This window comes from Oncorhynchus nerka, linkage group LG28 (assembly GCF_034236695.1).
Source record: "Oncorhynchus nerka isolate Pitt River linkage group LG28, Oner_Uvic_2.0, whole genome shotgun sequence".
Lineage (NCBI taxonomy): Eukaryota > Metazoa > Chordata > Actinopteri > Salmoniformes > Salmonidae > Oncorhynchus > Oncorhynchus nerka.
Window position 1 is genome coordinate 20,907,041 of NC_088423.1, and position 23,141 is coordinate 20,930,181.

The window sequence follows — 23,141 nt, forward strand, 5'->3', positions numbered from 1 at the left end:
AAATACTGAGAGATTCTTGATGAAAACCTGCTCCAGAGTGAAGGTTCACCTTCCAACAGGACAATGCCCCTAAGCACACAGCCAATACAATGCAGGAGTGGTTTCGGGACATGTCTCTGAATGCCCTTGAGTGGCCCAGCCAGAGCTCGGACATGACCTATAAATAGCTGTGCAGCAACGCTCCCCATCCAACCTGACAGAGTTTGAGAGGACATGCGGAAAATTAATGGGAGAAACTCCACAAATACAGGTGTGCAAAGTTTGTAGCATCATACCCAAGATGACTTGAGGCTGTAATTGCTGCCAAGGTGCTTCAACAAAGTAAAGGATCTGGAGTAAAGGATCTGAATACTTATGTAAATGTGATATTTAAGTTTATTATTAATACGTTTGGAAAAATATGTATATATACAGTGCCTTACAAAAGTATTCTCCCCCCTTGGTGTTTTTCCTATTTTGTTGCATTACAACCTGTAATTTAAATAGATTTTTATTTGGATTTCATCTAATGAACATACACAACATAGTCCAAATTGGTGCAGTGAAAAAAAGAACATGTTTAAAAAATACAAATAAAAAGTTTCTCAAACTAGACACTAATCTACTTGTCCTCTTGCTCAGTTGTGCACCGGGGCCTCCCACTCCTCTTTCCATTCTGGTTAGGGCCAGTTTGCGCTGTTCTATGACGGGAGTAGTACACGGAGTTGTACGAGATCTCCAGTTTCTTGGCAATTTCTCACATGGAATAGACTTCATTTCTCATAACAAGAATAGACTGACGAGTTTCAGAAGAAAGGTCTTTGTTTCTGGCCATTTTGAGCCTGTAATCAAACCCACAAATGCTGATGCTCCAGATACTCAATTAGTCTAAAGGCGGACAGTTTATTGCTTCTTCAATCAGAACAACAGTTTTCAGCTGTGCCAACATATTTGCAAAAGAGTTTTCTAAAGATCAATTAGCCTTTTAAAATTATAAACTTGGATTAGCTAACACAACGTGCCATTGGAACACAGAAGTGATGGTTGCTGATAATGGGCCTCTGTACGCCGATGTAGATACCCCCCCCCCCAAAAAAAATCTGCCGTTTCCAGCTACAATAGTCATTTACAACATTAACAATGTCTAATCTGTATTTCTGATCAATTTGATGCTATTTTAATGGACAAAAAATTGCTTTTCTTTCAAAAACAAGGACATTTCTTAGTGACCCCAAACTTTTGAACGGTAGTGTTGTTACTGCAGTCAAAACATGCTGGAACTAAGCCAAAGTGCAGTAACTTCCGTTACTGCTGTTTGCCTTGGTTTCTACTTGTATTTTGTAGTTACTGCACATTTCACATTCCATTTTTTCTGACTGAACAAAATTGAACCAGGACACATTGTCACAAGAATAAAATACAGATGCTACAGAGCCTGATTTCAGTCTTAAATTAATTTTGACCAAAAGGGTAGTTACTGCATTTTGCCTTTGTAGGGGAGATTAGTGTGTAAGCTTGTAGACTTGGGAGGCTATAGGTTTTTTTCTTGGTGGCAATGTGGCCTTTGGATTATTTTTGTATATACAGTACAGTATGTATTTTGGTCACCATTTAGAAATAACAATAATCTGATTGGGCAGCTGCACAGTACAATCAATGGTATTTAACTCTGAAAGTGTAAAACATACTATTTTCAGTGAACAGATGAGTCCACTAGTACTGGTGTAACACCAGTACTGGTGTTAAAATAACACTTTTGAATTAGTTAAATATTTAAATATGCTGCAGTGTTCCCCATTTAACTCAGTGTTCAAAGGAACTCGATTGTGGTGTTTGCATAGCTCTACTGTATAGCTCCAAGTTAAAGTTGCTATCTTCTGGGTACATGCATCCGACACCTGGTTGTATACACATACCTCTCACATTTATGCACACATAAAAATCAGGTTACAGACCATTTAGGCCTAAGACCCCTAGACATAACGAGTGCAGCATAATCAATAAGCTTGTTATTGGTTTTGAAACATATTGTAGGGTTGAACCGGGTGTGGACATGAAGCCAGGGTTAGAGTTAGAGTTGGGGTGTTGGCCTTCCTGATACACTGATACAGATTTATATTGCATTGGTATAAAAACAACATTCTGTTAGGATAAACTAGGATATTAGCACTCAAATCACACAGAAGCCCAATAACTTGTTAAACAAATGACTTCCCACAAAGGTAATGGTTTTCAAAAGGAGGTTTGTTTATCGGACTCTTTTTCATTGAGATCCTGGTGGGTGACTTCAGATCTGTAACAGAAAGTGAGGGCAAGGTAGTAGTCAGTACTACAGACGTGTGGTAGTCACGTAAAGATGTTGCTGAGACAGATTACAATAGAATAGAATAAAAAAGTATTGTCCTCTGAGAAGGACTTTCAAATGTAGCCTACCTCCTGTCCATTTGAGTCCTTTTCAACATGGCATGAGCTGTGGTGACAACAAACACCAGAGCTAATATACCAGCGACCGATGTCAGGCCGATGAAGACATCCCACTGGATGTCCCTGTCTGGAAAACATTTACAAATAAGTTAGACTATCATAGTGCAGTGTACTGCCAGGAGAAGCAGGACTGAATGCAGTGTGTACCACTGGACACACGTGCGCACGCACGCCTGCCCACACGCACACAAACTTTAACCTTTTGTAATTTCAGAGTCTTTATGACAAGTTGTGCTATAATCTGTTTGTTGATACATAGCAAATTCTCAGTGTTAAATGAACACTGAAATTATAGACACTGAAAAGTTAACACATTCCTTGGTGTAAAGCTTTATTTCCTAGAGTGCCTTGCCTTTTGAGATAATTTTTAGAGTTACCACCCATGATTATATTTGTTAGTGACAGAGACATGGTTCTTGCATTCAACCATTTTCAGTCCTGTGGACTTCACCAAGTGAGATCCCAAGAGAATGTTTTCATTCAAATTGTATTACTTATATATATATATATGTATTATTGTACACAATACATATTTCATAAGGCCTCATTTTGAGGGCCTGTGCTCTAAAACATAACAATGAATTCTGTAAATGTTGAACTAACACTCTTTGGTGTAAAATAACCCCTGTGTTGGTGTTAACAACCAGAGCTTTAACCAAAACCAAGCCTATTATTATCAGACTTCACAAAATGCTCAATCGCAGGTTGTTTTTATGAATTATCTGTTTCAATGTCTACATTTTTTCACTTACATCAATCAATCAATCTTATGCTTCTCAAATATAAATGACATACATTTTCTTAACTAATCCAATATGTTACTTTTATTTAATTCACCCTTTACTGAAAAGATTGTCCCAGTATATATGCTTTAGGTACTCTCAAATGACAGTTTTCTCAACCCTGGGGGTCATTCTGAATGCAGTTGTGGGTGATAAAACATTCTGAAGGTTGGACATCCCCAATATGGCTTGATTTCAATAGGAATTACACATCACTTTGCAAGCCAGCATAATGCGACAGGTTGTGTGAATAACCCAACATGTTGGATTGTTCAGATGACTAAAACATGGAGTAATTTAATAATTTAACCATTAACTGGGTTTTTAATTGGTTTCCTTCTGGGTTGACCAAGCAGCAGGTTCTTTTTAAAGGTCATGAAGGGTCAAAATCATGTTTTTGACATCACCCTAATTGTATTACACCAAAAGCAACATGATATTTTCTTACCTAGTGTAAATAAGTATTGCCTTGTAACCAACATTGGAGAAGGTGTGTTTGCGGAGGGGCGTGGTTTATATAGCTAAATAGCTGCTCTACTGGTGCCAAAACTTGACTGTGGGGTGTCAACAAATATAACTAAAAGTTTATGCTATTCATCTATGGCACTATTCATTTGTGTCTGGTGTTAGCTGGTTAGTGGCTAGCTAGGTCTTCAGCCAGCATGGAACAAAAGGGAGGGGGGGGTCGTTGAAAAACTCTGAAGTAGTTGTCATGTTAACACATCCCAGAGGTAACGTGTAGTGTCGTTTTGTTAGATCAAATCCTTTTTATATTACCAAAAAGTATATATCGTTGGCACCATTGATTGGAGTAATCCAGTCATTCAACTTGCAGAGAAAGGAATCCAAAAATCTACCTCTAAACTGTGTTTCAACAAGTCAAAATAAGTTTATATTAACCTCTCAGACACCTTGAAATGTAATCAAACTATAATATATCTTTCGGAAAGAAGTATGTTCAATCGGAAACCAATTTTAGCAGGTGCGCAACTTCATCATGGCGCGTGAAGACACAGATTTTTCAAGACTGTGTTCTCATACAAAAACTATTATTTCTTATTCGTTTTTTAAATTCTCATGTACCGAATAAATCGCATGTTGCATTTTATAGCAAGTGTTTCCATGGTATTGCTATGTGCACTCTAGCCAACAGAGCACAGATGGTGGAGATACATAAAAATAAAATTGGAAGTTAAATGTGTTTGCATCACATTTTCAACTCCAATGATGGTTTTCTCAACAAAAAAATTGCATTATATAGCAAGTGTGCACACTTCTGCATTGGCACATGCACTCTAGATACATATACATCTGCATGCTGTTGGCTAGAGTGCACATGTAGCCTACGTGATAAGATTACTGTGGACAAAAGAGCAAGATACATTTTTCACTTGTCAAACAGCAGCCAAGCATCAATGATCATGTCACCTGAATAAGACCCTCAATATTTATTAGAAAGGAACATCAAGCTCATCACCTTGCACTTTCACCACCCTGTGAAGTTCATCATAATTGATTTAATCTGTAGCCTAATAAACTGCATACTTCCCCGACAAGTCGTAGTGGACCACACAACATCTCCACACAACATCTCATCTGGTGACTCCAAGTTCACTTTGATATGAGGGTTATTATATCAATATTTGCTCATAAAAGGGTTTCCTACATAGTTTCTTGCATATTTAATTTTACAGACACAAAATGTTCCCACCTTGTCTAGCGTGTTTTATTTTGTCCTCATTTGGAAATTTTGCCCGAAAAATGTGCTGTTTCCATCAAGTTTATCACATATGCATAGTCACTCCATTGGCCCGACCAACCAGTGCTCCCGCACATTGGCTCACCGGGATATCTGCATTGTGTCCCGCCACCCACCACCCACCAACCAGTTTACACTACTGCTACTCTCTGTTCATCATATATGCATAGTCACTTTAACCATATCTACAAGTATGTACTACCTCAATCAGCCTGACGGGGTCTGTATGTAGCCTCACTACTTTAATAGCCTCGCCACTGTATAGCCTCACTACTGTTTTTCACTGTTGTTTTTATTTCTTTACTTACCTTTTCTTCAACTAATACCTTTTTTGCACTATTGCTTAGAGCCTGTAAGTAAGCATTTCACTATAAGGTCTACACCTGTTGTATTAGGCGCACGTGAGAAATACACTTGGATTTGATTTGATGCCTGTCATGACATTTTTTATTTAACATGTACTTTACTTGCATAAAAAGGTTGTATGGAGGGCCTGCGGAGTGGCACAGCGGTCAAAGGCACTGCATTGCAGTGCTAGAGGTGTCACTACAGACCCAGGTTTGATCCCAGGCTGTGTCGCAGCCGGCCATGACCGGGAGACCCATGAGGCAGCATACAATTGACCCAGTGTCGTCTGGGTTAGGGGAGGATTTGGCAGGCTGGGATGTCTTTGTTCCATCGCCCTCTGCGACCTTGTTGTGGGCCGGGTGCATGCACGCTGACTACGGGCACCAGTTGTACGGTGTTTCCTCTGACACATTGGTGCGGCTGGCTTCTGGGTTAAGCAAGCAGTGTGGCGTGTGTTTCAGAGGACACATGGCTCTCGACCTTTGCCTCTCCTAAGTCCGTACAGGCAGCGATGGGACAAGACTGTAACTACCAATTGGTGAGAAAAAGGTAGGATGGAAATCTGGTTAGTGATGCAATTTAAATGTTGTTTGAGTTGGTTTGTGTATCACCAACTTAGCTTGAGATGATTTTAGTGCAACACTGCTCACTGCATCCAAGTTTGTTGAGCTATCAGTCAAAGAACTGTCAGTCAAGGTGAGCTCATGAATATAAGTTCCCCACTCAAAAGCCTATTTTAGATGGGAATCAAAATGTCTGTTCGGGACCTTAAATTATAACATATTCACTCAGAATCTCACTTGGTAAAGTACATAGGACTAAATTGGATGTATGCAACAAGGATGTCTCTGTCACTAACAAATTCAGTCATGTGGTAACTCTATAATTCTCACGAAAACCAACGCACTCTGGGAAATATGCAAAAAAGCTTTCAATAGTGTCTATATGGGTCCACACTTTAGTGTTAATTTAACACTGGGGAATTTGCTGTGTAGGACACAATCACATGGCGATCATCCTGTTAGATTACCTTCTCATATCAAGGCATAAAACAAGATATGTATCTGCAACATTTATTATCAGAATGTTATATAGTTTATCAGATACATCTGCACGGGTTCAAGGTTTAGAACTAGCATTGGAAAGATTGTTATCATGGGATAGGCATTTTGGTAGATCTTACTGATGTCCTGATGTATTCAAAACGTGTTTCTCTATAAAGGCAAAGGTTCAACAATGTGAGATAAGGGTCATATAATTCCCTGGGTAAACCTGAGCAATGGGGTGTAAGAAAAAGACAGCTTATGATTCTGTCCTTGGTCAAGCTTAAATTCATTTCCTCAACATTGAAGCTTTTTGTTGTTGAATATTGATTACTAACCTGTTAACAGTTGATGACAAATAAAAATATGTTTCTCTATTATGAAGCCAAAAGTACAAAATACTAATGTAATTCCATTGGTAAACCTACTTAATGGGGAATAGGAACAGTTAATAATTCTGTCCAAGCAGCATTCACATTTTGAATATCCTATGTTGTTCTGCACATAAATGTTCTGTCAATAATTTATAAACGTAAAGGCTTACTCTCATAGGATCCCTGGTCCTTCTTGGGAACCAGCATCTGGCGGGTGACCTCCAGGGACCCATCGTTAACCTCCGGTTTAATGCCCAGGAGGTGGCACATCAGCGGATACACGTTGACCGTCTCAAAGGGTCCCACAGCCAGGTTCTTCTGGAAGTCAGGCCCCACAGCTCTGAAGAACGGCTTCATGTCCATCATCTGGTTATCATAGCCGTGCTCTCCCTTGTTGAACTGGACTGGGAAAAACTGTACAGATTATAATGAAAGAGTGCTTATAGGGTTTTAGTGCAGAGATTGCAATGGTTTTTGGTAACAGAACTTCAATGCATGCCATCAAGACAGTAGGAAGAGAGTTTGTTCTGACCACATGACCTGATCAGGAAAAATGACGCCGTCTCCTGAGTAGTGTGTATAAAGAACAACAATATAGTACTGTTAGGACACTGTTTCAGCACACTCACGCCATTGATGACATATCCTTGATCAGCGAAGAGAATCAGGGGCAGGAGGCGAGGGTGGTTACTATAGTGAAGCCTACCAGGCATGTCCTCCTTCTTATACACATGCAGGTGAGGGTGGCCCCCTTTCAGGGCCTGGTACACCTTCTCCAGCATTCCCTCTCTGGGAAGAAGCATTCCTGTTGGTCCATAATCCACCAGTTGGAACTTGATATCCCGGAAGTCAAATCCCGGAATCTCAGACAGGATGATCTCGTCGACCAGGCCATTCCGGAGCACAGTGGTCATTCCGTGATCAGCAGTGATAATGATGTTGAGCCGATCAGAGAGGCCGTGGTTCCGGGTGGTATCACGGATGTATCCCACGGTCCGGTCCACTTGTTGGACCATCTCCTGGCGCTCCGGGGATTCTGGTCCATACTTGTGTCCCGTTCCATCTGGTTCACCGAAGTACAAAGACACAAAGTCTAGGTCCTCCTTGGAGAACCACTGACCAATCACCTTGTCGATATTGATCCTCCAGTCCGTCTCATTGTTGTGCTCATAGAAACGAGGTTCCACCTGGCTGACCTTTACTCTCTCACCTTTGTAGGTGGCGGCCGTGCCGGGGAAGTGGAGGGAGCCTGCCTTCAGACCCTGCATGGCAGAGGAAGGGTGAAAATGATTCTAACCTTATTTATAACGGAGCTGTAATACATTACAATTATACAGTAGCTTCAGACCCACCAAGGGACGTAGAAGGAATTAAGAAAGGTATGACAGAGATTATTTGTGTGTGTTGCACCCACTTGTCTCTGTGCTGTTATCCAGATGGGCAGACTCCCGTTGTCCCAGTAGGAATCCACAAACTGGGTCATGTAGTACTGTTTCTTCTCCTGGGTCGTAGTGTTGAACCAAATATTGTGGATCACTCCATGGTTTTCTATGTACCGACCTGAGGAACAGAGACAAGCAACAAGCAGTCCCATGGTTAGAGACCTTATAAGTGGAGCTGTGAATGTGGTGTTGATAGGCCTCCATTGTCTTGTTGGCTTATAATAGGCCAATAGGACCATGGACACTCATTCATCTCTTCTGGAGCCGGGTGGGTTGCAGAATGGTGTCTGTCACAAAGTAAATTACAGCCTAATAGTAATCAGACTGGCGTTTGTTATATCATAATGTCTTAAAAACAGAATCTTAACTTGCTTTAGCGATATTGTACACTGGGTATACCAAACATTAGGAACATCTTCCTAATATTGAGCTCCACCCCTTTTGCCCTCAAAACAGCCTAAATTCTTTGGGGCATGGACTCTACAAGGTGTCGAAAGCGTTCCATAGGGACGCTGAACAATATTCCCTAAAATGTGTTTTGGGCACAAAGAACATTTCAGGTATGCTGAGCTCAAACTTGAAAATTAATAACATTTTCTGCAACTTCCGGCCCTTTTTACTGTGAGCACTGAGGCTACCCCCTTTAAGTTACATGTAGGCTACTGTGGCTATTTGATCATAATGTAGGCCTACCAGAGTGGCCTACCATAAAAAAACAATGAAGAAAAACACATCACATAACATTTTAACATGGAAATATCTGTTCTATCATTCAGCCTACAGTAGCAGCCCATCTGTGGTGTTCAACACTAACATTCCATGAGACTTTTGAAAAAAACAAACCCTGCAGGGATTGAAATTAACCTGTTAATCCACTGACAATGTTGTGTCTGATGCAAGAAACCACTGTACAAAATAAAATTAATTGTTAATTAGAGAAATTATGTTCTGCCTATTGGCTACTTAGCTTATTCAAGACTGCCTTAAAATAAAACAAATTCCCCTTTAAGACATAAAAAAGTTATTTATCTGACTTGCTTTTCAAAGACGGTCCACATTTTGTGCTCTTGTTTGAAGCAACCACTCCCCAATTGTTGACTAGAAATGATCTATAACTGAGCTAATAACTCACTAACTAGCAAAGAATATGAACAAATGTGCACACGTGGTTACATGGAGCTCTCACTTTGATCTCAAAACAAGCGCATCTACTTGTGACAGCTCATACTGTAGCCTAAACACAGTCCAGTTCAAAGTGAATGGCACAGATCCATATTTGGCAATGACTATCTGCAAATAGGCCGACTGCAGCTCTGATTGGTTATGGCGCACTGGTCTGTGTAGAGTACTGGTCTGTGTAGAATACTAGCCTGAGTCGTGCTTGACAATGCAATAGAATCCTATTCCAATTTAGAGTACAAGCATGAGTCATGCCTTTCAATGCAATAGAATCCTACTCCAATGCGCTCTGCCTACAAGAAAATCTCATGCACAGTTAGTTTTGTATACAAAATGGTTTGTTTTTGTGTACAAAATCATTTGTTTTGTTTCGGTATATGACTAATATTGCATTGATTTGATCACAACGATCACAGCGAAACGTTGACAGTGTTGACTAAAGGGGAAAACTGTAGAAAGTTAAGTGAATTTCAATCTCGTGCTTCTCTGCACAGGCTCATATTTCTTCTGCACAGTATTCAGAGGGGAAGCTGCGTGTCCATGCGCAGCTTAGAGGGAACATTGATGCTGGCCTATGTTGACTCCAATGCGTCCGAGAGTTGTGTCAAGTTGGCTGGATGTCTTTAACCTCTCCTCCCCTTCAGCTACACTGATTGAAGTGGATTTAACAGGTGACATCAATAAGGGATCATAACTTCCACCTGGTCAGTCTATGTCATGGAAAGAGCAGGTCTTCTTAATGTTTTGTACACTCAGTATAGATAGCAATTTGTTTGTGGGTAGAGACAGAAGAAAACAGTTCACAGGCACATCACCACAAGGCCTATTTGACCCGAATAAGAAGCCATTCAGCAATTCGTTTTGCCTTAGAAAATAATTGTGTGTTTATGTTTAGGTGATTTGGGTAGACTTTGCTCTAGGCCTATCAGGCTACTGCCTTAATTAGGCTATAGACAATGCTTCCCTGTGTTTTTATTCAGGGCTGTCACCTGTAGTAGAACCATGCATGAGTCAAACATCTGTTAAGACTCGTTGCTAGACTATTTTAGACCAAAATATGTTTATCAGGGAGTTACTTTTGGACTTCTATGTTGATCAAATGTTGTAGACAGTGGTTACAAGCAGTTGTAAAGCCCATGTTTTTTTTAACCTTTATTTTACTAGGCAAGTCAGTTAAGAACAAATTCTTATTTTCAATGACGGCCTAGGAACGCTTTGGGGCGATTTCAATCAAACGATTCTGTTACAAAACGTTTCTTAAACGGAAGCAAACAGAATGAAACGTGGAGGTGGCCTACCTGAATTTGTCCAATAGAAACTCTATTTTTGCTCTGTTTGCTTCCATCATGGTTCTTAAATGGTAAACGGTTTACGTAAGGAATACACCCCAGGGTTGTGAAGAAGTTGCTTGCAGGTCTCAATGATGCACGCGCATGCTCCATGTAGAAGCGTTGTATTTCGTCCTGTCGGCACATCTTAAAAATGAAACATTGTTTCCAATTTTGATAGTAGACTTTTGATGGTAGCTAAACTGTTATGCCAACATTGTTCTCCTTATTTTCTCAAATTACAGATAAAATACTTTTTACGAATGAATGGGGAAAAAAACAAGTGATTTGTATTTAAGGCCTGGTGTGCCTTTGTTTTTTTAAGAAGGTAAAAGCATTGGTGGACTATAATGTCTCTGTGCATTGTATCTGTGGTATTGAGTTTAGATTTGTTTTTCATTTCGGAACGGTTTCCATCAAACGCTCGTACACTCTGGCTTCTTTTCAGATTGCATAAATCTTTCAGCTTTTAATAAGGATTTGATGCCTGGCTTCCTACACGTGTTGAAAGTAAATTTCATAGCAGAGAATTGTATGATACCGGGTGGACTTCCATTTGGGTAACTTGAAGGTGCAGCACTTTTGTTGTGAGGAAAATGGAATGAGTGGTCAAAGAGTTCTTGTGTTTGTTAAAAGCAGACAACTTCATGCAATGTGGTTAGAAAATGTGTGGTAGGTGGCAAATTATATCTAATTGTAGGCTATTCATAAAGTTAGCTTTTGCGTGTGGTACTGGAAACAGGATACATACACTCTTTACAAGCAATACAGGACAGCATGTCAATATGTGTTGTTATGTGATTAGGGTGAAGTTGGTTATGTAAATGAGCGGTATTTGTGTAACAGTATGTATCCTACCGGTATGTGTACATTGTACATGTGTGTAGCAATAGCCAGGGTTGGGTAGGTTACTTTCAAAATGTAATCCGTTACAGTTACTAGTTACCTGTCCAAAATTGTAATCAGTAATGTAACTTTTGAATTATTAATATTTTTTATTTTACCTTTATCTAACAAGGCAAGACAGTTAAGAAAAAATTCTTATTAACAATGACGGCCTATCAAAAGGCCTCCTGCGGGGACGGGGGCTAGGATTAAACATTAAAAATAAAATAAAAATATAGGACAAAACACACATCATGACAAGAGAGATACCACAAAACGACATAAAGAGAGACCTGAGATGACAACATAGCATGACAGCAACACAACATGACAACAACATGGTAGCAACACAACATGGCAGCAGTACAACATGGTAGCAGCACAAAACATGGCACAAAAATTATTGGGCACAGACAACAGCACAAAGGGCAAGAAGGTAGAGACAACAATACATCAGTCGAAGCAGCTACAACTGTCAGTACGATTGTCCATGATTGAGTCTTTGAATGAAAAGATGGAGATAAAACGGTGCAGTTTGGGTGTTTTTTGTAGCTCGTTCCAGTCGCTAGCTGCAGCGAACTGAAAAGAGGAGCGACCAAGGGATGGTATGCTTTGGGGATCTTTATCAGAATGTGACTGGCTGAACGGGTGTTGTATGTGGAGGATGAGGGCTGCAGTTGGTATGTCAGATAGGGGGGAGTGAGGCCTAAAAGGGTTTTATAAATAAGCATCAACCTCTCGAAAGCACCCTTACCTGCCTTTCTATAAATTACTTCTCCGTAATCTAGCATGGGTAGTGTCGTTTATTTGGCATCATTAAAGGTGAAGATTGTTATTTTATCAAATCAATTCTCTGTAATTATTATTTCGTGATTAAGCTAATCATGTAAATTTAATTAACTAGGAAGTCAGGGCACCACGATGCCCTCAATCTCAAACAAAATATCAAGGAAACCACCAGGTTTTCTAATCGACCTGGCCCGAGTATCCTGGAAGGATATTGACCTCATCCCGTCAGTCGAGGATGCCTGATCATTCTTTAAAAGTAATTTGCTCACCATCATAAATAAGCATGCCCCTTTCAAAAAATGTAGAACTAAGAACAGATATAGCCCTTGGTTCACTCCAGACCTGACTGCCCTTGACCAGCACAAAACATCCTGTGGCGGACTGCAATAGCATCGAATAGTCCCCGCGATAAGCAACTGTTCAGGGAAGTCAGGAACCAATACACGCAGTCCGTCAGGAGCCAATACACGCAGTCCGTCAGGAACCAATACACGCAGTCCGTCAGGAGCCAATACACGCAGTCCGTCAGGAGCCAATACACGCAGTCCGTCAGGAACCAATACACGCAGTCCGTCAGGAACCAATACACGCAGTCCGTCAGGAACCAATACACGCAGTCCGTCAGGAGCCAATACACGCAGTCCGTCAGGAACCAATACACGCAGTCCGTCAGGAACCAATACACGCCGTCCGTCAGGAACCAATACACGCAGTCCGTCAGGAGCCAATACACGCAGTCCGTCAGGAACCAATACACGCAGTCCGTCAGGAAAGCAAAGCTTTCTCAAACAGAAATTTGCATCCGGTAGCTCTGACTCCAAAAAGTTTTGGGACACTGTAAAGTCCATGGAGAACAAGAGCACTTCCTCCCAGCTTCCCACTGCACTGAGGCTAGGTAACACGGTCACCACCGATAAATCCATGATAATCGAAAAATTCAATAAGCATTTCTCTACGGCTGGCCATGCTTTCCTCCTGGCTACCCCAGCCAACAGCTCCGCACCCCCCGCAGCTACTTGCCCGAGCCTCCCCAGCTTCTCCTTCACCCAAATCCAGATAGCAGATGTTCTGAAAGAGCTGCAAAACCTGGACCCGTACAAATCAGCTGGGCTAAACAATCTGGACCCTCTCTTTCTAAAATGATCTGCCGCAATTGTTGCAACCCCTATTACTAGCCTGTTCAACCTCTCTTTCATATTGTCCAAGATCCCTAAAGATTGGAAAGCTGCCGCGGTCATCCCCCTCTTCAAAGGGGGTGACACTCTAGACCCAAACTGTTATAGACCTATATCCATCCTGCCTTGCCTTTCTAAAGTCTTCGAAAGCCAAGTCAATGAAAGAATCACTGACCATTTCAAATCCCACCGTACCTTCTCCGCTGTGCAATCAGGTTTCCAAGCTGGTCATGGGTGCACCTCAGCCACGCTTGAGGTACTAAACGATATCATAACCTCCATCGATAAAAGACAGTACTGTGCAGCCGTCTTCATTGACCATGCCAAGGCTTTCGACTCTCTGTGTCAATCACCACATTCTTATTGGCAGACTCAATAGCCTTGGTTTCTCAAGTGACTGCCTCGCCTGGTTCAGCAACTACTTCGCAGACAGAGTTCAGTGTGTCAAATCGGAGGGCCTGTTGTCCGGACCTCTGGCAGACTCTATGGGGGTGCCACAGGGTTCAATTCTGGGGCCGACTCTTTTCTCTGTATATATCAACGATGTCGCTCTTGCTGCGGGTGATTCCCTGATCCACCTCTACGCAGACGACACCATTCTGTATACAGTACATCTGGCCCTTCTTGGACACTGTGTTAACTAACCTCCAAACGAGCTTCAATGCCATACAACACTCCTTCCGTGGCCTCCCAACTGCTCTTAAACTCTAGTAAAACCAAATGCATGCTTTTCAACTGTTCGCTGCCCGCACCCGCCCGCCCGACCAGCATCACTACTCTGGACGGTTCTGACCCAGAATATGTGGACAACTACAAATACCTAGGTCTCTGGCTAGACTGTAAACTCTCCTTCCAGACTAATATCAAACATCTCCAATCCAAAATCAAATCTAGAATCGGCTTTCTATTTCGCAACAAAGCTTCCTTCACTCACGGCACCAAACTTACCCTAGTAAAACTGACTATCCTACCAAAATCAAATCAAAAATCAAATCAAAACTCAAATCAAATGTATTACTCAGCAAACTGGATGCAGTCTATCACAGTGACATCTGTTTTGTCACCAAAGCCCCTTATAGCACCCACCACTGCAACCTGTATGCTCTAGTCGGCTGGCCCTCGCTACATATTCGTCACCAGACCCACTGGCTCCAGGTCATCTATAAGTCTATGCTAGGTAAAGCTCCGCCTTACCTCAACTCACTGGTCACGATAACAACTCCCACCCGTAGCACACGCTCCAGCAGGTATATCTCACTGGTCATCCACAAAACCAGCACGTCCTTTGGCCGCCTTTCCTTCCAGTTCTCTGCTGCCAGTGACTGGAACGAATTGCAAAAATCGCTGAAGCTGGAGACTTACATTTCCCTCACTAACTTTAAACATCAGCTATCTGAGCAGCTGACCGATCACTGCAGCTGTACACAGTCCATCTGTAAATAGCCCACCCATTCTACCTAGCTCATCCCCAAATTGTTTTTATTTACTTTTCTGCTCTTTTGCACACCAGTATCACTACTTGCACATCATCATCTGCTCATCTATCAATCCAGTGTTAACCTGCTAAATTGTAATTACTTCGCTACTATGGCCTGTTTATTGCCTTACCTCCTCACGCCATTTGCACACACTGTATATAGACGTTCTATTTTTCTATTGTGTTATCGACTGTACGCTTGTATATTCCATGTGTAACTCTGTGTTGTTGTTTGTCGCACTGCTTTGCTTTATCTTGGCCAGGTCGCAGTTGTAAATGAGAACCTGTTCTCAATTAGCTTACCTGGTTAAATGAAGGTGAAATTTAAAAAAATAAAAGGGCAGGACATGAGACGGGAGTAGAAATTAATATCGGCATGTTTAATACATTTCACAGGAAGAAAATTCCAAGCATTTCAACGTAGGTAAGCATGGGGGGTTACAGGTGCCCTAAAGGGACTAAACTAGAATATTAATACACAACGTATTGCTCCCCATTTACTTTTGATGACTCATAAGGAAAAAGTCAATATTCACTGTTTAGCCTATTGTTTTCTTTTTAGTTAGTTAGTTTTAGTTAGTTTTCTTTTAGTTCTCTTAATATAAATAAATGAACTTTTCAGAATAACCTTTTCTAAACTAGGGAAAGAGGGTTCCCAGACTTAAGTCTTAGTCTGAACTAAATAGTCAACCTGTCAGGGTTCACTGACAGTGACCTCAGGCCATTTGCTGTGTGCGTCAACTACGACTAAGAACATACGATCCTCCAGTGGGCCTGCATAGTCTATGTGGACTCGCTGCCAAGGCTCCTCTGGGAAGTCCCACGGGTGTAGTGGCGCTAACTGAGGCATGTTCCTCATCTTTTGACATGCAGAACATGACTTGACCTTTTCTTCGATTGCTGCGTCCAAACCTGGCCACCAAAAGTAGCTGCATGCAATCTCCTTCATTCGCACCATGCCACAGTGCCCTGAATGGAGTTCCTCAAGCACCTGCCTTCTCAGTGGCGGCGGTATGATGACTCGACAACCCCATAGCAAGCATCCAAACTGAACTGTGAGCTCGTTTCTCCTCACTAGGTAAGGTTGTAGGCTGTCCGACAGCTTATTTTCCACGAGTGACAATGTCCACGACCTCAGACATCACTAGATCAGTGTGGGTGAACTTTTTTACTTGGTCAGATGTAACTGGGGCATTCGTCACTTCCTTGAAGTAGAAGATTTCAGCCTAGGAGTGCTCAGTGTGTGCGACAGGTAAGGAAAGCCTTGAGAGGCTGTCTGCATTGCAGTGCTGCTCAGACCTTCTGTACTTGATTGCATACTGGTGAGCAGATAACAATAATGCCCATCACTGCATGCGGCTGGCTGCAAGCGACGGAATGCTGGTGTGGGGACCAAAGATGTAGGTGAGGGGTCTATGGTCCGTCAGCAGTGTGAATCGTCGGCCAAACAGAAACTGATGAAATGTCTTAACTACAAACACAATGGCCCAGTGCTTCACGCTCTATCTGTGCATAATTACTCTCGGCTTTACTTAAGGTCCGTGATGCGAAAGCAATTGACCGGTCTTCACCCGATGGCATGATTTGTGAGACAACCGCACCAACGCCATAAGGCGATGCATCACATGCCAACTGTAATGGAAAGTTGCGGTTGAAGTGGGTTAGGGCCTCTGACTGAGCTAAGGCTGTTTTCACTTGAAGGCCTCCTCACATCTGTCCACTTCCACTGTTTGGTTTTGTTCAAAAGTTCATGCAGTGACTTTAACATGTTACCTAGGTTTGGCACAAACTTTGCGTAGTATGTCAGTAAACCATAAGAATGATCTCAGCTAACTCATGGGTGTAGCCCATTCACTAACATTAACTGGATCCAATACCCCATTCTCAACTAATCAGTTTAGCTCAATTTCAACTTTTGGTTTTATGGTGTATGGGACAGGTCTAGCTTTGAAGCATTTTGGCTTGCTGTCTGGTTTCAAGGTCAGTTTAACTGTTATGTCCTTCACACTGCCAAGTTCTCCTTTGAACACATCCGCGTGTTTCCTCAATATTCCTTGGAGGTTTGTGTCCTCTTTTGCAACCATGTGAATTTCCTGCCAGTTTAGTTTGATATTTTCCAGCCATGTGTGTCCTAGCAATGCTGGATGGTTGCCTTTCACAATGTAGAGTGGTAGCTTTACCTTCTGTTTGTTGAGCTCCACAATCACGCTTCCTCTCACTGAAACATTCTCACCGGTGTATGTTTTCAGCGTCATCTTTCTGGGCTGTGGTGTGAGGTGAGTTTCTCCTTGTATACAGCCTCAGACAGCAAAGATATGGCTACTCCAGTGTCCACTTGCATCCGTACTGCGTTTCCATCCAGTACCGGTGTCACCCAGTACCCGTATCCATTGTCTGAAATTGACATAACATGCAAAGATTCTTCCCCTTCAGACAGGGTATCACTTTGTTCATCCTCTGTGTGCTCCATTTTATGCACTTTCTTTTTGTACTCCCTGAAGTCGCTTTTCCTTTGTTCAGTACTTTTCTTTGATTGTCTCTTGTTTTTACATGCACGTTCGATTTGACCCTTTTTTTCCACAACGTCTGCATTCTAAGTCTTTGCACCAACACTCTTCTGCTTGGTGATCTGGTTTCCCACAGCGATAGCATGGCTTGCCACCTCCTGCCTTGTTTTTTAACTCGGTAGACACCTTGTGCACTTGGGTCGATGCACTTAGCTGTTTGTGCGTCTCTGGAATGTTAAGTTACTCTCAGTCAAAAGGCGTTTCTGAATTGCCTCGCTGCTCATGCCACACACTAACCTATCACGTAAAGTGTCACTCATCGTTCGCCCAAATTCACAGTTTTCAGATAACTGTTTCAATACAGCCACAAACTGAGAGATTGATTCCACCTCCTCTTGATTTATTTGATAAAACCTGAATCTCTGCGATTATCAGTGGTTTGGAGAATAATGTCCTTTTAAGGTAGCCACAATTTCATCATATGATTTATCACCAGGTTTTTCAGGTGTTACTAGGCTGCGCAGTTGATTGATGTTTTTCCTCCCAAAACAGTCAAAAATGTTGGCACAACGACTTCTGCTTTAATTCCATTTGCCAACACAAAGTACTCAAAACGTTCTGTGCAAGAACTCCATTGTTCCACAGATTCAACAAATGTTCCTATATTTCCAACCAATGCAGACATTTTAGGTTTATTTTTCTTTCTTACACTTTTCAGACGGTCCCTTACTCCCAGACCCTGTTTTTGTCTTTTAACTCACGATGACTTCACTTTCTCCCTCATCGAAACTCTTCCTATCCCTCGAGGCTCTCGTTGCTGTGACATCAAAAGCGAACTAGCTTCACTTGACTGGCTAGCTCCATGTTTTGTTTGCGTCTTTCTACAGCAGAAGAAATTACGAATTTAACTCAGACTTTCTGCCGAAGATAATGAGCACAAATGTGAGAACGTTTCTTCCTCGTCGCCAGTTTTGTTGTATAGCACACTGTATTACTTTTACAACTAAAATAAGGACAGGACATGAGACGGGAGTAGAAATTAACGTCGGCATTGTTTAATGCGTTCCACATGAAGAACATTCCAAGCATTTCAATGTAGGTAAGCAAGGGGGTTACAGGTGCCCTAAAGGGACACAAGTACTACATATAATGATATGATAAAATGATATCTTTACATCTTTGTCATTTTTAAGTCCAAAAATCGATGTACAGTGGCAACTACAGATTGCCCCTTTAACTCTATCAAACGTGTGCGAGTTTGAGCATGTGTCCATTAGGCCTATGGATTTTTTTAAAAATCAGCATGAATTAGATTGAGCAATAAAAGCCTGATTTCTAATCCATAGGCTGGGAACCGCACTATGCAGCTGTTTCAAGAGCGCATTTTTCACTTGCTGTCCACTGGTTTCAAAAACAATGATTGATAGGCAGCTTAAACTTCTTGATTTCAACCATTATTGGATTCAAATACACATTTAGATTTCTGAACAGTCATCCACAACAACCACAATCCGTATGGCGCAAATAGCTAAATGAGAGAGCAGCGGTGTGACTCACGTCAATGCGCTATATAGATATCCGTATCGCTGTAAACTACACCATTGCTCTCATCCTTACCTGCAAGCGTTTATTGAAATTGGATAATATTTGGATGACGACAGCAGTCGCACCATTGGAAGACATAGTTTGGACTGTACAGCAGTTTACAAAAGCCTATTCCTGCTCTTTTCCCGCAATCCATCAACCACATTTGGTGGCTCATCATAGCGGTCTCTGACTTGTAGGCAGACATGCTCAGGTGGAACTAACTTAACTTTGCGCCTTTTTTCAATGCTGATTTGAATGTTATTGACAAAACAGAGAAGTGTCATATTTTTTTCGTGAACATCCTTTCTGAATTAAAAGTCATCCTTGATGTAATCATCTTGTTAAAAAAAATAGCTGTAATCAGATTACAATATTTTTGCTGGTAATGTAACGGATTACAGTTACCGTTTTTTCTTGCAATCCCTTACATGTAATTCATTACTCCCCAACCCTGGTAATAGTTTACCTGTGAGCAGGGTGAAGTGTGTGGGGCTGGTGATGGTGAGGTAGGGGGGTGTGACGTAGGCAGCCCTGACGCCGTCCCGGCCCATCGCGTCCAAGTGAGGGGTGTCCACGTCCCTGTCATAGTCCCAACGGAACCCATCGAATGAGATGAGCAGCAGCTTGTTGTTTCTGGAGCTCCTGTGGGGAGAATCCACTCCAGGGAAGGAGCCTTGGTGTGGGGCAGCCAGAGATGGAGAGAGGGTCAGTAGGCTGAGGAGACCTAGTCTTAGCAGCATGTCTTGTGCTTCACGGTCACCTCGGGATCACAGTCAATGGTGATATGTCCCACAATAACCCACAATATGTCCAAAACACTTTGTAGTCACACCAGAGTCCAAGCAAAACTACTCTGAGCACCACCACTACTGACTGACAGACTCTGTCCTGTAGCTTCCTACCCTTCAACTGACTGTGTTCAATCACACTCTGATACACTTCATACCTACCGAGATAAAGAGCGAACACCGTCACTGCATGCTGTGAGAGATAAGATATTATTTTATCTCTCTCACCCTATCGCTATCAGAGCATAAATCCACCTTTTTGAGGTTTATTATACAGGTCCTGTTCTACAACCTCCAGTCTGATCTTCTCATCACCACTATTACAGTTATATGGTTAATCTAAATTGATCTGAGGTTGTGTGTGTGCTTATATTTTTGAATAGTTGTGTTTTAGTTTAATCATTATAGCCTTCTCTTATGTATGAATTATGACCAAAAGTAGGAACCCCTTTTTTTTCTAATAACCTCTATTCCCCACCAGGTGGAGACAGTACTTCATTGATGATACATGGGATGCTGTTGAACTCTGCAGTCTGTCAGCTGTAACTGGAACTCACTGCTGGAGTTTCTGGGGTGCATTTAGTAGTCACATTTTGCAACGGACACCATTAACTCCTAATGGAAAACATTTTGCAATGAAAACTAGAGTTTTTATTGGACAAATTCAGCTAGGTTTCTCCCCGTTTTGTTCTGTTTGCTTCCATTTGTTTATGTTTGGTTCTGTTTGGTTCCCAGTGAATACACCCCAGGTAATCCCCACCTCCTCCCAGATATCCTCAACTCCTTCCAGCAATTTTTCTCCGTCTTTGAGCTCATCCCTCTATTCTATATCTCCCCCTCTCTCTTCCTCTCATTCTCTCTCTTTCTGGTCATGCTTGACTTGGCAAATGTATGAAATTATCATATATTACTATATAGAAATGTAATGTATGTATGACATTTTATGTAATGTATTGTAGCGACCCGCACAGACAGCTGTGTGTTATGTGCTAGGCTAGGAGGTGGTTGTGTTGTACTGACCAGTACCCGGTGTTCGCGGGGTCCGACATGTCAATCAACCTGCTATCTGCCAATCACGGGAATGCCTGGAATGTTCTGATGCCGGGCATCCTGGTGGTTGGCGGAGTGGCGTGGAGGGGGGTTGGGCATTGGAAGTTAAGAGCAGGTTCAGCCTTTGTTCTCTCTCTCTTACGTCTGGGCTTCACAAGAGAAGGTCACGATTGGCTTGTGGGTTATCTGTCATCTATTTGGCGTGTGCTACGGCCCAAACAGTAGCCTGTGTAAAGTTGGTTCAATAAACCGTCAATTCGCAAACTCAAACCTCTGTCTGGACAATTGTTCATTTATGATCTAGTCAGGTCATTACAGTATGTACCCCTGGAGAGAGAAAGAGAATAAGTTAAGTATGATTTCAATTATAATTGTATTATTTAAATCGGTTATAACCGGCGTATAAGTGGAAACCAGTATGAGATAAAGTTCATTTCAGGATTTAAAAGTTGAGCTGTTTGACATTTATGGGTTTGCTGTGTCAACTGTCTATTCAATGGTGTGTGTGTGTGTGTGTACGTAGGATACAGGTTGGAAGGGATTGGCTAAATCCTTTTGGTAAGTTATCTTTATTAAATTGTCAAATGGGAGAAAGTTGATACAAGTTATTTTCCTAAAATGAAGGTAGGTTGTTTTAATGTGTTTTATTCATCATCAACTAACTCTAACCTGGTTGCTTTAGAGCTATGCTGGAAAACAGATATACATATTCTGTGTTTCCATATCTGTGAAAGAGAGGAGACGAAGGAGAGGAGACAAAGGAGAGGAGACAAATGAAGGAGAGGAGACAAAGGAGAGGAGACAAATGAAGGAGAGGAGACAAAGGAGAGGAGACAAATGAAGGAGAGGAGACAAAGGAGAGGAGACAAATGAAGGAGAGGAGACAAAGGAGAGGGGACAAATGAAGGAGAGGAGACAAATGAAGGAGAGGAGACAAAGGAGAGGAGACAAAGGAGAGGAGACAAATGAAAGAGAAGAGACGTGAAAAATGTCCAGCACACACATACAACAGTAGGTGTGAAGGGTCTATTTCTTCAAACAATCTGTATGCAGGTTGTTTAGGATTCAAACCTCAAACAGCCAAATTCCTACTCTTAGAGGTGCTTCCACAAGAATGTAATTTGTACCGCATACAAGCTAAAGTATTGGATTCTTCACACACCAGTGCTCCAGTAATGGTAATGCTAATGCACCTTAACGTTGGATGCCAACCGCCGATAAACCCCACAGAAGAAGAGGTGGGGGCGACAATACCGGTAGCTAGCTAGAGACAAATGTAGACCGTGTCCTTTGCCCCTGCCTGTTGGGCACTGGAGGGAAGGACACTGTGTGCTAGCTAATTAGACGCTGGTACACAGTAGGCGGGAGGTGGGGTTGACACCAGTAGCTACCTAGCTAGCTAGTTAGGACACTGGTAGACAGTATCCTTCCCCCATGAAAACTCAGATAATACTTGTATTTTCCTTTGACCCACATTTGAATCACATAGACAAGCATTTGAAATCCAGAATATCAAGTGTGTTTACAGGGTGGGAAAAGTATTCCTGCAGTGGAATGACAACACGCAGTAACGCCCCTATTTGCGGGCCATAATCGCACACTATTGGCAAAACGCATGCAGTAGTACACTCACCAAAGTCCCTGTCAATTTCTTCTCAACTATGCTCTTTTAAGACCCACCTAATAATTGAAAATAAGCACACACCGTGCGTGCGTATGCTACGAACCCTGTCATGAACGCATTATGTTCACACTCTTTAAATTGACAATCTGGTGATGACTGGAGGCGTGTGTTTAAAACAGTCACATTGCTAACCAAGTTAGCGAGCATGCCGTTTTCTTTTGACTGCGCAAGCAATGATGTTGGTGTTTTTTTAGCCTGGGTGCACCCGCACCCCTTTGGCAACTTTTAACTTGGATGGTGACTTTAGATTTTCGGGAATAAATTGAAAAGTAACTTGACACTGTGTTAATCAGTCAGAACACATGTGGAATATGATGATAAAAAAGAAAAAATGCATAAGGTAAGGGCTGTAATGTTAGCCAGCTACATTACTAAGCAAGCCAGGTTGACTATTGTATGACGTAACGTTAGCTAACGTTAAATGAGAAATGCCCGCTGCATGTGTTACACATTATCAGTGTGGCAGTTTCCCAAAGTTTGG

At 41.9% G+C, this 23,141-nt stretch overlaps 1 protein-coding gene and 1 long non-coding RNA gene across 2 annotated transcripts; one reads left to right on the top strand and one right to left on the bottom strand.

Annotated features, from left to right (window-relative positions):
- Nucleotides 1–474: 474 nt before the first annotated feature.
- Nucleotides 475–20,090, bottom strand: LOC115113842 (ectonucleotide pyrophosphatase/phosphodiesterase family member 7-like). Its single transcript, XM_065012693.1, has 6 exons — nucleotides 19,605–20,090; nucleotides 8,184–8,329; nucleotides 7,399–8,031; nucleotides 6,940–7,183; nucleotides 2,413–2,530; nucleotides 475–2,272 (listed from the first exon to the last, which is right to left on the bottom strand). The coding sequence occupies exons 1-6, from the start codon at nucleotides 19,876–19,878 to the stop codon at nucleotides 2,212–2,214; spliced, it is 1,476 nt and encodes a 491-aa protein (XP_064868765.1). The 5' UTR covers nucleotides 19,879–20,090; the 3' UTR covers nucleotides 475–2,211.
- On the top strand, nucleotides 18,340–21,246 carry LOC135565548 (uncharacterized). Its single transcript, XR_010461665.1, has 2 exons — nucleotides 18,340–18,646; nucleotides 20,408–21,246. It is a non-coding gene; the product is annotated as an uncharacterized LOC135565548 (long non-coding RNA).
- Nucleotides 21,247–23,141: the final 1,895 nt, after the last annotated feature.